This window comes from Propithecus coquereli, unplaced genomic scaffold (assembly GCF_000956105.1).
Source record: "Propithecus coquereli isolate 6110/MARCELLA unplaced genomic scaffold, Pcoq_1.0 Scaffold8, whole genome shotgun sequence".
Taxonomy (NCBI): Eukaryota; Metazoa; Chordata; class Mammalia; order Primates; family Indriidae; genus Propithecus; species Propithecus coquereli.
In genome coordinates, this window is record NW_012154173.1 from 834,200 (window position 1) to 846,460 (window position 12,261).

General features: G+C 37.8%; 1 protein-coding gene across 1 annotated transcript in view; it reads right to left on the reverse strand.

Annotated features, from left to right (window-relative positions):
- The window catches only part of CHMP4C (charged multivesicular body protein 4C), a 26,489-nt gene extending 17,244 nt beyond the window's left edge, over positions 1 to 9,245 (reverse strand). The window contains exon 1 of the mRNA XM_012663096.1: positions 8,766 to 9,245. Within this exon, the coding sequence (XP_012518550.1) occupies positions 8,766 to 9,059 (294 nt within the window). The 5' untranslated portion in view covers positions 9,060 to 9,245. The remainder of the gene's footprint in view (positions 1 to 8,765) is intronic.
- Positions 9,246 to 12,261: the final 3,016 nt, after the last annotated feature.

Here is a 12,261-nt window from a genome sequence, read left to right on the forward strand (position 1 = left end):
GGCTATAATGTCACAGAGGCAAAATATGAAATGGGCATTCAATTACCTATTCATCATTTAGCTGGCATTTATTAAGCACCTACTATGTTAGAGGCACTGTGCCCAGGGCTACTGACATGTGTAAGTTACATTCTTCACCTCAAGTAGTAGAGGAAATGTAGAGGAGATTAATGAGGTACAGTGGGTACCCAGAGGAACCTATAAGCTCTCTCTGGAGGGTAAGGGAAGGCTTTATAGAGGGTGCAAGGTAGATAAAGTCTGGGTGACTGTCTATACGTATATTCAACACACTCATCAATAAGGAACATGAATGATGAAAGATAATACACAAAGGACTCCTTCTAACCCCTCACCCTCTCCGTACTGCAAATTTCATACCAATGCAAAGTTTCTGGCTGAGATATATTAGAAACTAGGAACTATAAACCTTAAAAATAGAGCAAATCACACCAGCTTGCCACACCAGCTAGATGTTATATGTAACCTCCATATTTTCAGAGGGCTCAGCAGTATTAAATATCATAAGGAGAGTAAACAAGACAGCTAAAAGAAGACTAGAGCACAACAGTGATATATAGGATTATATAATGGCAAAACAGATGCCTGAGAAAACAATAAAAAGGAATGAGATTTTGGAGAAAGTAAAGAAGAGATATTCTGAGGAGAGGGCATTTGGAAGTATAATACTGCTGTAAGCAAGCCAGTGACTTTGGAATATATTTTGTGTTTAAAAAATGGTGACTGATTCATATCATAAAGTGTAAAAGAGGAAAAAGACAGGCTGGCTGAGCAGTGGCCTCTCCCTTCTCCAGAGAGATAGCAAATGGACAAAGGAAATTATTTTCCAATGGAAATGATGCTCCTCTCCTCATCTTAAAGTGCTTTAGGTTGTTTTTGAAGATGAGGCAGTTCTTAATTCTAGAATATTATGCAAGAGAATATTAGAGGATGTAAATCTGAGAGGACAAGTTCATAATCTAAAAGTGCTATCAGCCTTGAGTTGTCAAAAAAGGAAAAAAAATGCTTGTATAAAAGACATATTGTAAATACCCACTGAAATTCTCTTCTCTTATAATTAATTGCTTCAGAGGTCAATTGCCAGGCAAGTGGAATTAACCTGTTATTTGACCAACATACCAATACATTAATTAAAACCTACTTAATATTCTTGGTAAAAACCTAATTAATTGTTTGACACCAGGCAGAATATGTAACTAATTGAATGAATGAGTTTTTTATTCACTACTAATATTATTCATAACCTCACCAATTGGTAACCTTTGCAGGCCTGTTATCACCCAGAATATAGAAAAAACAGTATGAACATGAAACCAGCAAATATTAGCAGAAAAACTCAGAAATAGCGGATTATCCTTAATTTGACAGGGCAGATGTATATCGTTATAGAAGCAAATTACTGTACATACATGTTAAATATCATATATTATATATATGATATAATATATATTTATATATCTATTTATTTATATATCTATTTATTTATATATCTATTTTCTATGTGTAAAAAAGTATTCCTTGTTTGTATGATGCAGCAGTTTTTTTGTAGTGTGTGTCTGTGGCTTGCAGGTGTTATACCACCTGAAGTTTGAAAACCAATGAACTAGATCCCCATGACCCCTTTCAAGTTTTCACTGTTTATGATTCTATGACTATTCCTTTGAGACCCTATGGTCAAAAAGTCTTGAAAAATATACAGCTCCTCAAGGTGACTGTTAGTATTTGAAATTCTTTAAGAATAGATTTACCTTGAAATCGATGATGAACTATATTATTCTTTAATTTTTTTCAAATATAAGTAACATCACCAAATCAAGATGGTTTTCATAAATAAAAGTTTTCAAACTGCTCACAAAATGATAAAACATGGGCACTTATATAAGTGATCTTTGAAATAACATACAAATTAGTTTAACATAATCATATATATATAGTTGCAGTTAATACAGTAGAAGTTTTGAGTTAGGATAATACCATTGTTCAAACTCCAAGGTTATATTTACTTTCATTTTATATGTATGAAATACATGAAAAAAATGGTAATATAAATAGCACTGTTCACTAAGCAAGGCCTGTTGAACAATGTTACTGCTATAGCAAATAAGACACACCCAGTATAACTATGTAGCATACAAAACTATGTGAAAGAGCCAAAAAGATTCACTAGAAATTCATATTTAAGTAGAAAATAAAATGTGTAAAGTACTTGTGAAATATCTGGTTGCATAATTTTGTTCCTCTAAATTTCCATTTAAGCCAAATATAAACATGTAAACTTTATTGCATTTAAGCTAGATGGTTGACATTGATTTTAATTTTTATTTAAAAATTAAATAAAAATGTTCACGTAAGGATTCGCAACTTTTAGAGAATAACCTACTTTTCCTTTCCCTGCAATTTTAAAATCACTATTCTTATTTGCTTGCTTTTTTGAGTTTGTTTCATTTTACGAGTAGTGATTATAGCATTGGTATTTTAAGTCACTAGATTGCTAGATTGAGGAAGAGATGACGGAAAGCGATGAAAGTGAGGGCTTCTAGCTGTACCTCACCCTCTCACTGGAAACACAAGTTAAAAATACCTACAGAAAGGGCTCAGCAGTGGCTGAAAGAGCCATTGGTCCAGGTCTAGGAGCTCTTACTGCTTTAAAGCATGACCTTGGAAGCTTTGGACAGGGTCCTAAATGTTTCCACCAAGCAATCCGCTATTAACACCAGTTGTTTGAAGTAAAGAATCAAAATCTCTGGTACAGGAAAGTTAATTATTCAGGGTATGACTTACTATATGCTTTATATTTACTCCAGACTCCTGCTTTTTTTGTTTGTTTGTTTCTTCTCCTTCTGAAAACTTTTAAGCCAATTGTGTGTTTGTTAGAATATCTATCAAATGATAGAAAAAGTAGGGGGTTGTTCAGTGATTCTACTTTAAAAAAAAAAAAAGGTAGGAGAAACTAAAATTACCAGATACATGAAAAGTACTAAACTAGTGAAGTTTGCCGCAGCAGAAGATTTAGGAGTGTGATTTAAAAATCCTTGATATTATCTTTATATTTAAACACAAATAGATTCACATATACTTAAGCATAGTACAAAAAATGAATAACAAAATAAGTCATTCATGCCCATTCCAAACCTACTAAAGCCTAACAAACTAAAAAACAGAGTATTAGATCCCTTGCCTTATATATCATTGGTTAGAGTATCGTGCCTTTTTCTTTTCTGTTATGTTGAAAATCATCCAAAATAAGTAATCCTAAATACTGAAAAATGTACTAGCAATACTAAGCACATCTGTGGGTAAGCTCACATTACCCTCCTGTTATAGTTTCTTGAAACTGTATAAATCCTATGACTTTGGCATAATCATGGTGTTAGCAACAAATTTTCTACCTTATTCTGCCTTCTTTTGCCTGATTCGATAAACTAAAATATAGTATAAGTCCAGGAAATTATATTCTATGCTTAATTTCCTAAAATGTGGTGTCTTCTACCCTTGTGGAATTTAAATGAAGAAGAATAATAATGAATGTTCCAATATTTATCATACTGCTCCAAACTCATGAAGCAAAAAACAAACTGGATATAATGTAATGTGACACAAGAAACAATGCCAACTGCTCTTCTAGAAGTAGCCACAACATATCCTCAAACTGTCAAAATCTGTGCCATACGTGCTTGAAAATAATGATCCTAGAACAGAAATACTCTACACTCTAGTTTCTGGGGAGTTAGGAAAGAAGATGGTAATTACTAGAAGCCAATGTGAGTACACAGAGATGAAAAATACCAAACTAATCTCATAGGCTTCTTTGGGTTACTAGATGCTGACTCGAGGAAAAAACAAAGACCACCCACTAGCCTCCCAACATCACACACATCAAGATCACCCAGAAAGCTTTGAGTACCAGGATTCTGAACCTTATCCCAGGTCTCTTCAAACAGAATCTCCTGGTGTGGCATTTTAAAAAGCTCTGCAGTGAATCTGATGAAGTTAACACTCTGTCAGTTCATAAACCAGTGTTTGTAAACCCCAAGTATGTGAATATAGTTCACTTTTAGGAATATAATTCACAAGGTGTACTGGGGCATTGTTGAAGAAAGGAGGAAAGGTTGGAGAAATAAAATGATACGGGCTAGGAATGTGGATTAGGTGTATTCATGGCTAGATGAATAACATCGCGTGCTGATCTATCAAACCGGCAAACATGCCTTCGCTGAATCTTAGATGAAACGTTGTTGCTGTCATGTAGAAGACATCCTGGAATGAAGTCTCCAGTGGATGCCACAGCTCAGTCCTTGGTTCTGTCTTATTCAATATTTTAATAAAGACTTCTACAACAACAATAAAGGCTGTAGATAAAATTTGTGGCTAATCCAACCAAAAGAAATAGCTCATACAAAAGACAATAAAATTAGAATTAAAAAATCTTTATTCTAAGACAACTCAAAATAAGATGATGTTGAAGAGTAATAAATATAAAATACTAAATGTAGCTTAACTTATTGATTTAAATAAGGGGGGTTGGCAGTAAATCTGGCTGCGAGTTTTAACTCTTTCCAAATGCAATGGGGGAAAAGCAAGTGATATAGTCATCTGGAAAAGCATATGCAAACTTAAACTGTATTAACAAGAGTCTACAGAGGATCCTTGCCAGGTGAGAAGGAGGGAGTGGGAAAGCCAGAAGTTTTAAAACAATAGCCTAAGTGAATAGGGCTCCCAGGGCTAAGGCAGTGTTTTAGGTTCCCCCTTGTAGGGTGAAAGCCCAGGGAGAGCTTCTGAGAGGGGGAAGGAAAAATAAGGTAGAGGTTGAGGGAATAATCACATTTCCATTGATTTATCTTTTCCAAAAGAGAGAGTAGTAATTGATTGGGGAGTAAGACCTGGCCTGTTGATTGTTGGTATTGGTTGTTAATGCCCCAGGGATAAAACTCAATGTTTTTCCTCTAGCCCTAGAATATGTATTGAGTACGGTACAAAATAATTAAATAAGCAAAGGCAAACAGAACAATGTGTTAGGATACCTGGTTCTAATTTGAATTCTGGATAAAACTGAGCCTCTTTATAACCAGTGTGAGTTTTATAGTATCATACGAACTATATGAACTTTCCTAAAGAAACCTAATTCAGGTGGCTAGTGAGGACCTGCAGGAAGCTCCCTAAATGCTTCTTTAGGAGTAAGCAGAGGGGAAGGTGGATAGATATTTCTCATCCAGGTATCCGAGTGATGAAGGAGGAGGGGAGAAACAATAGGAATGGGTGAGGGAGGAACAAAGTAGAGAGTAATCCCTTCCAGTCTCACAGCTCACTGAATAATACATAAGTTCTCAAAGTGTAGTGGGGCTCAGAGTCATTGAGTTACTTGTTCAAGGTTCAAATTTCTGGACCCTACACTCAATCTACTAAATGAGAATCTTTAGTGGGTACTTGTGTGTACATTTTAATAAGCATCCAGAAGGAATTCTGATGCAGGAAATTTAAGAACCACATTTTGAGAAACTCTTTTAAGAAAGAAGGTCACCAGGTAAGTTATAGCTCCCAGGGGAACTTCCATCAGGGTCCTGCAGTCTATGACTGTCTCATTTTACCTAAGCCTTGCTTTTGCCCTCACAAGTTTGGCATTCGTCTAGCTGACACTGTTGTGTTTCCATTTACACAGATGTCCTTCTGGTCCCCAGTGTTTGAGGGTCACAGAATAAGCTGTGACAATTACTTGTCACAGAATAAGCTCTGTGACAAGCATAATAAAAAGCAAAATCAAGAGTCTGAGGAGGTTCCTCACACTGGGCTAAGAGTGGGACTGTGCACACACTCCCACTGCAAGGAAGACCAAGTCTGTGCCAATGTTCTGAAAGCAAATTCACCCTTGCCAATACACAGCCCAGGCTTCCAGTGAGACAGCTTATTCCATGGAGGACTCCCTGCCTTGAAGACTCATTTCACCACACAGATACCAGATGAAGAGGTGCAATGCCCTCAGCGCCCAGTTTTCACTGGAATCATGTATAATGATACTAAGTACAGGTTTTGGCCAAATTTGCTTCCTGTCTCAACCTTTCATCTCTCTAAGTCCAAATGCCCCACAGCCTGAGGCCTAGCAATAACCCTAGACTGTATCTACCCCTTTTCACCTAATTACATATTTGGAGTTGCTACTTAGCCCCGAACAAGGCAAGAAACAGGACCAGGACTAGGGTGCTGGGGAAAAAGAAGCACATAGGATGCAAAATGTAAGGGGGCACTCACTCTCAGGGTCACATGGTGTGTCCTAGGAATCTCACCCACCTCATTCTAGACCTGCCCGGCCCTGGTGAGCAAACCTCAGCACAGTAAGGGGTCAATGAGGAGGTGAAAAGGTAGAGGAACAGGAAACTTGGAGAATTGATTGCTGCCCTTATGTGAAAGGGTTTCATGGGACAGATGGAGTAGATTTATTCAATGTTATTCCAAAAGACAAAATTTGGGCCAATAAGTGGGCCATTTTCAGCTTTTAAAATATGCAATTATTATATACAAGGGCTAATACTTATAGAGCACTTTACCAAATGCTTTACACAATTATGTCATTCATCCTCACAACTCCAAGGATCTATGTTATCATTGCCATTATACAGATAAGAAAACTGAGAATTAGACAGGTCAAGTCACTGGTCTGAGGTCACAGAGCTGCTAAGTGGCAGGGCAGGGCTGAGAACCAAACCAGAGCTGTCTGCTTTGAAGCCCAGGCTCTTAACTACTACACCAAGTTACTTTCTATCAAGTGTGTAAAAGCTTGATTGGGATATTAAATATAGGCAAAATCCCTATAACCATCAATAGATGTTATAACTAATAAGTGATATTATAAAAGAGACCTTATAAAAGAAGTTATCTGACTTATTTGGAAGATGCTGATATTGACAGCACTTCCAATGCATGGGCCTGAGATTGAATTCTTTCCGTGGTTTAGATTACAGATGCCCTCACGCTAACAGCATTTTCTTACTCCCAGGGCCACTGTAGAACCAGGCCTGGGCTGACACCAGAAAAGGTTCCAAGCACAAAGAGTTAAAGGCTTGTCTAACACCAACTGGTTATTGGCACTCAGTAACTTCCCTGATTTAAGGAAGTTAGATTGGTGGTGTTAATTAACATCAACTTTGAATTTTTTTCTTTATTTATAAAGTTGACTTCTGATACACTTCAGTGCATTGCCAATTAGAGAACATTTCTGATAAAAAAAATCAACAAAACCCCACATTATTTTATGCTTTTGTCTCTGAAATCAAATCTACATTTTTAGCACTTCTAAGAAGCAGATGTTCAATTTTTCAGAGTTTCTAAACCAATATTTACTGAGCAACCACTGTAGAAACAGCTATGTAGTGATCCAAATGGATGACAAAGGGAAAAAAACTCTTGACAGACACTAAAAAAATGTCAGAGTGCATATCAAACTGAATGGGAAGGGACAAACAACAGAATGGCCAATGACTTTAGTAAGCCATAATGACACGGTCTTTCTTTAGAAATTGTCATTTAATAACTTGCCAAAATATTTTCAGACATAAAATAAAAAATAGAAACCAGTACTTAGCTCTAAAACAGGCTATAATATGGACAAAAGCTTCATGCAATGGCAGAGAAAAATAAAACTACCTTTTTATTGTCGGTAGTAAGTGAGCATAAATGTATCTGACGCACTTTTATGGGAAGAGGCAGGGTTTACAAGGTCAACTCCTTGAGACATCATTCCTTTCTCTCATTAAACGATGGCAGCCTCATTTAGAGAGAGCTAAATCTTCCCATAGCTTCATTATGACTAAAGAAGCCTAACTTGAAGATGTAAATATTTGGGGTTTGGTGGTGAACAGAGTCCTGTATTACCACTTCTATTCTGGGTCTGCCATTGACCTAGTGTTACAAGAGCAAACCACTTCAACTTCTCACTGGGTTTTTATATGTGTCACAGGTGCTGTTTAGATCTCTTGCTATAGAGAGAGCTGTATACTGAAGAAACCAATTAATTCTGGCAAAAGACAAAGGGTTCGAGGTGCAAGAGAAGCACCAACAATCATTAATGACTCAAAGTCCCTTGTGTGTGCCAAAAGTCGGTGATAGAAAATTTAATATTTCATTCTGTGACCTTTTTTTTAAGATCTCAGCAGCAGAACATTCAACTAAAGTTTTCAACAGCTGAGGAGCAAGGTAAACCAGAACATTCTAGAATATGTTTTACTAAAGATTGACATGCTAGTTAAAATGTATTCCTTAATATAAAAACATACAGCAGAAAACTTGATGTTTAGTGTTGGAGTCATCAGGGCTGAGCCAGGAGCAAAATTTAAGGGGGTGCCAGAAAACTCAGTAATCACCATAAATAATATTCGAATGCATTATTTTTAAAGCTCAAAATTAATACCAAAAAATCCATGATGAAAAAATATCACATTTTAAAAAAAGATATTTAAATAAAGAAGAGCCGTACAGAACAATATAAGAGCTGGAGGCAAAAGAAAAAAATCAGTAATATTGATCCTGTCTTTATTTAACATTTTGATATTTTGTTCAGTATGGATTTTTATTTATTTATTTTTTTTTGCATTAGTTTTGAGTCCTTTAACTATTGCCTAAAAATATTGTCCATCTTGGTTACTGAGATTCTTGGAGCCCTCTTAACATTTTGCCATCAAGCGAGTGTCTTGCTCAGTTCACCATAGCCGGGGCCCCGGGGGTCAATACTAGTTCCTAGAAAGGCTGTAGGAACAAACCGGGCCGCCTGCGGGACTGGAGTGCTGTGGGCGGACTGTCCCCAGAGGAAGGGCGGGAGGTAGGTGGGTGAGGGTTCGTGCCCGCGGGCCAGACCCGAGCCTACCTCGCTTATTCTGCTTGCCGTGCTTCTTGGCCAGGGCGAGTTCCCTCTGGATTCGATTTTCCAGGTACTCCTGTTTCTTGCCCAGCATTTCCTCAGTCTCCCGAAGTCGGGCCAGGGCCTCCTGGGGACTGGGAGCCGCTCGGCTCTTAGAAGAGCCTCCCCCTTTAAAGAACTTGCCCAACTTGCTCATGGCTGTGGAGTTGAAGCGCGAGCGGTCCCGGGGGCGTCTCAGGAGCTCCCCCGGGCCGCGCCTGGGGGACAGGTGAGCGAAGGAGTCCTCTCCGGGGCCCAGACCAAAAAGGCGGTGCTCCTGGGAATCAACAAGTTGTCGGGGGCAGGTGACACACACTCCTGGGCATTTCCTGGCTTGCAGCTCTGCCCCGCCCCTCTGCGCGGCTGCGGAGCGGGGAGGGCGCCAGAGTCGGACGTCGGCCGGCGCCACCCGGCCCTCTGGGAGTTGAGGGAGAGCAAAGAAAAGTTGAAAAGACAGGGGAAGACTGCAGCAAAATTGGTGCTTTATCCACACTAGGGACATATCCAGGGATGAAGAACTAGTTTGTGAACGGCTCAGAGAAAAGCAAACCAATGTTCCAGAAGTCTTGTGTAAGGACCAAAAGCATGTGTGTTTAAGTGCGCTTTCCCTACCTGCGTATGCATAGTGCTTTACTCCATGCGTGGGGTGTGTGTGTGTATGTGTGTGTGTGTGCACATACATAGTGTTCCTGTATTCAGGTCTCTGTTTTTGTGAATAAGAATATTCAGATCTTCTCTTCTAGGTGTATGTACTGTAGGTATGATTGTGTGGAGGCAGAGGCTTCCAGGACATTTGCACCTATGATGCAGGTGCGTGGGCAAGCTAGAAGCAGCTGTTCTGACTGGGCTTGTCCCTGCATTTGTACAGTCTTGGCAGGTTGATTTGCACCTGGCTGCCAGTTGGCATGAGTGGATTCTTGATCGTCCTCACATGGCTCGAAGTGGGTGAAAGATGGTGGCCATCTCTTTTCCTAATGTTAGGACTTCTGAGTGCCTTTGGTGGTTGCATTGAGTTCTATAATTAGGAATCTGAATCTTTCAATGTGATTGTCAGTGTATCAAAAACCTTAAATGGGGCTGCCCTTGTGTTTGGATCTATGTCAAATGTCATTAGATAGATACCCTAAGTAACAAAAAGCAGTGAATATCCTAGAAGAAGAAACATTCTTTTGTTCATACTTACTGTCTCAGTCCCATCTATTAGACCTACAAGCAAAGAGTTCGGTAAGATGAAAGGACAGCAATATGTAATGATTACGGATGATGTGATACAACTGAAAACCTGTGCTAAGCATGCTACAAAGAAGTGGAACATGGAATTGAGTCTATGTTTTAGTTTTCAAGGACTGCCATGTACTCTGCATCATTCAACTCTATTTGAGCATCATTACTCAACATCATCAGAACCTATTTGTACCTGTTTGTGACCATTAGCCAACCACTGTTAAAGGGGAAAAAAAGTATCCATTACAATGACAAATTCACCGTGATATTCAAGATCAATAACCCAATTTTGTTTGCCATCATACAACACAAAGCATTAAGTTAATCCGTTTTATCCAACATTGGTGTAGCCAGCATCAAATTTTGAGAAAGAAATGGAAAATTTTCACAGGTTTACCGGTACACATCTTACACACACAAACGTGAACTTATCATTTCCCAGTAACTACAACCAGCCACCTCCTATCACTTCCAGGCAGGAAATGTTTTCTGTTTTAAAACCCATGGTCTTTTCAGCAGTCCATAGCCTTAACCCATGGTTTTTCAATATTTACAAGACTTTCTTTACCTCTGCATGAGTTAGAACAGAGGAGAAACTCATCAAGTATTTGTTTAATTAAATAATGTGGAGCGAGAAGTTGTTACTATGAGGCATTAACTCTAAGGGATCCTACAGCATTACCGAATTCATGGAGGTGTGTGTGCATTTAAATAGGAATTTATCCAGTATACTAAAACATTCTTTTGTGGTTCATTAATTACTCTTTCTATTAGAACATTGGACAAGTGGAACAGAGGGACTGAAAATTACAATGAGGAGTTACTTAACTATCACTCATCCACAGCTTCATTCAAAAGATATTTATTGAGCATCTTCATGTCCCAGGCATTGTGCTAGTGTTGGGGATACAATTAAGAATAATATAGAAACATTTTCTGTCCTAACAGAGCTTACAGCTTAGGGGAGAAGACAGAATTTAAGCAAATTATCTCATAAAGAATGGGCTTTATAAATTAAAGTTCTGGTAAATTCTATGGAGAAGTATAGACACTATGAGAATAACAGAAGAACCTAATCTTATCTTGAGATCAAAGAAGAGTGTCCTCAGAGAGTGAACTTTAAATTAGAACTTGAATAATAAATAATCCCTATTTGATTATTATTAAGTTACCTGATTTTCAAAAAGGGAAATCTGTGTTCTGGAATAAGGAATCCTTCATTCATTTATCCATAGATTCAGTTATTTATTCATCAGTTCTAGCTGTGGAGATTCAGCAGTGACTAGAAAGACAAAAATCCATGCATTTTTGGAGCCTACTTTCTAGTTAAGGGAAGACAGACAATTAATTAAGAAAGTAATTACTATATGTACTATATTTTTAAAAAGCAGAGAATGTTGGAGAATTAAAATTTTAAACAATATGTGCAAAAATCCTGAGTCTGAAGTATTAGTGTTTGAAGAAAACCAGTGTAGCTGGGGCTTGGAGATAGAAGAGGAGACTAGGAGAGTGTGCTAAGACTGCCTTTAACGAGTAGGCAGAGTCCAGATCACATGGGTCCACATGATGTGCTAAGGATCCTGTATTTTATCCAAAGAGCAAATGAACATTGATCAGACATTAACACAAAGAATCTAGTCATTAATTTATAATTCAATGGGATACATAATCAATTTACCCAATTTAATGTGCAGCACTTTCAGAAACACAAGTGGTATGCAAAGCAAGATATATTTGAATTAAAAATCATTCCCTTCCATTAATACATAAACCCGATGGCAGAATGATAATACTTGCAAGCAAGTAAACTATCCACATATATATTAGTGTTTAATCCAGCAGTGGGATATAGAAAATAAATTTTTAAATCAATGATTTAGAAGCTGAAAATAACACATTAATCTTCATTCAATATTCATCCTACAAATGTGGCTTCATAAAGAGTTCTCAGCATCTAGTGTATTTTTCATTTTCTAATCTCAGTTGATCTCAGCTAATAAGAAGCCTGTTGTTCAAAAGAATGATCTTGTTCAGGATGATTTACCATGGTTAGGAGGGCAAAGGAAATTGGAAATTTATAGATCTGTTAAAAAGACCTAGCTGTCAGGCTAATTGATACATTTTGGCCACCCCTT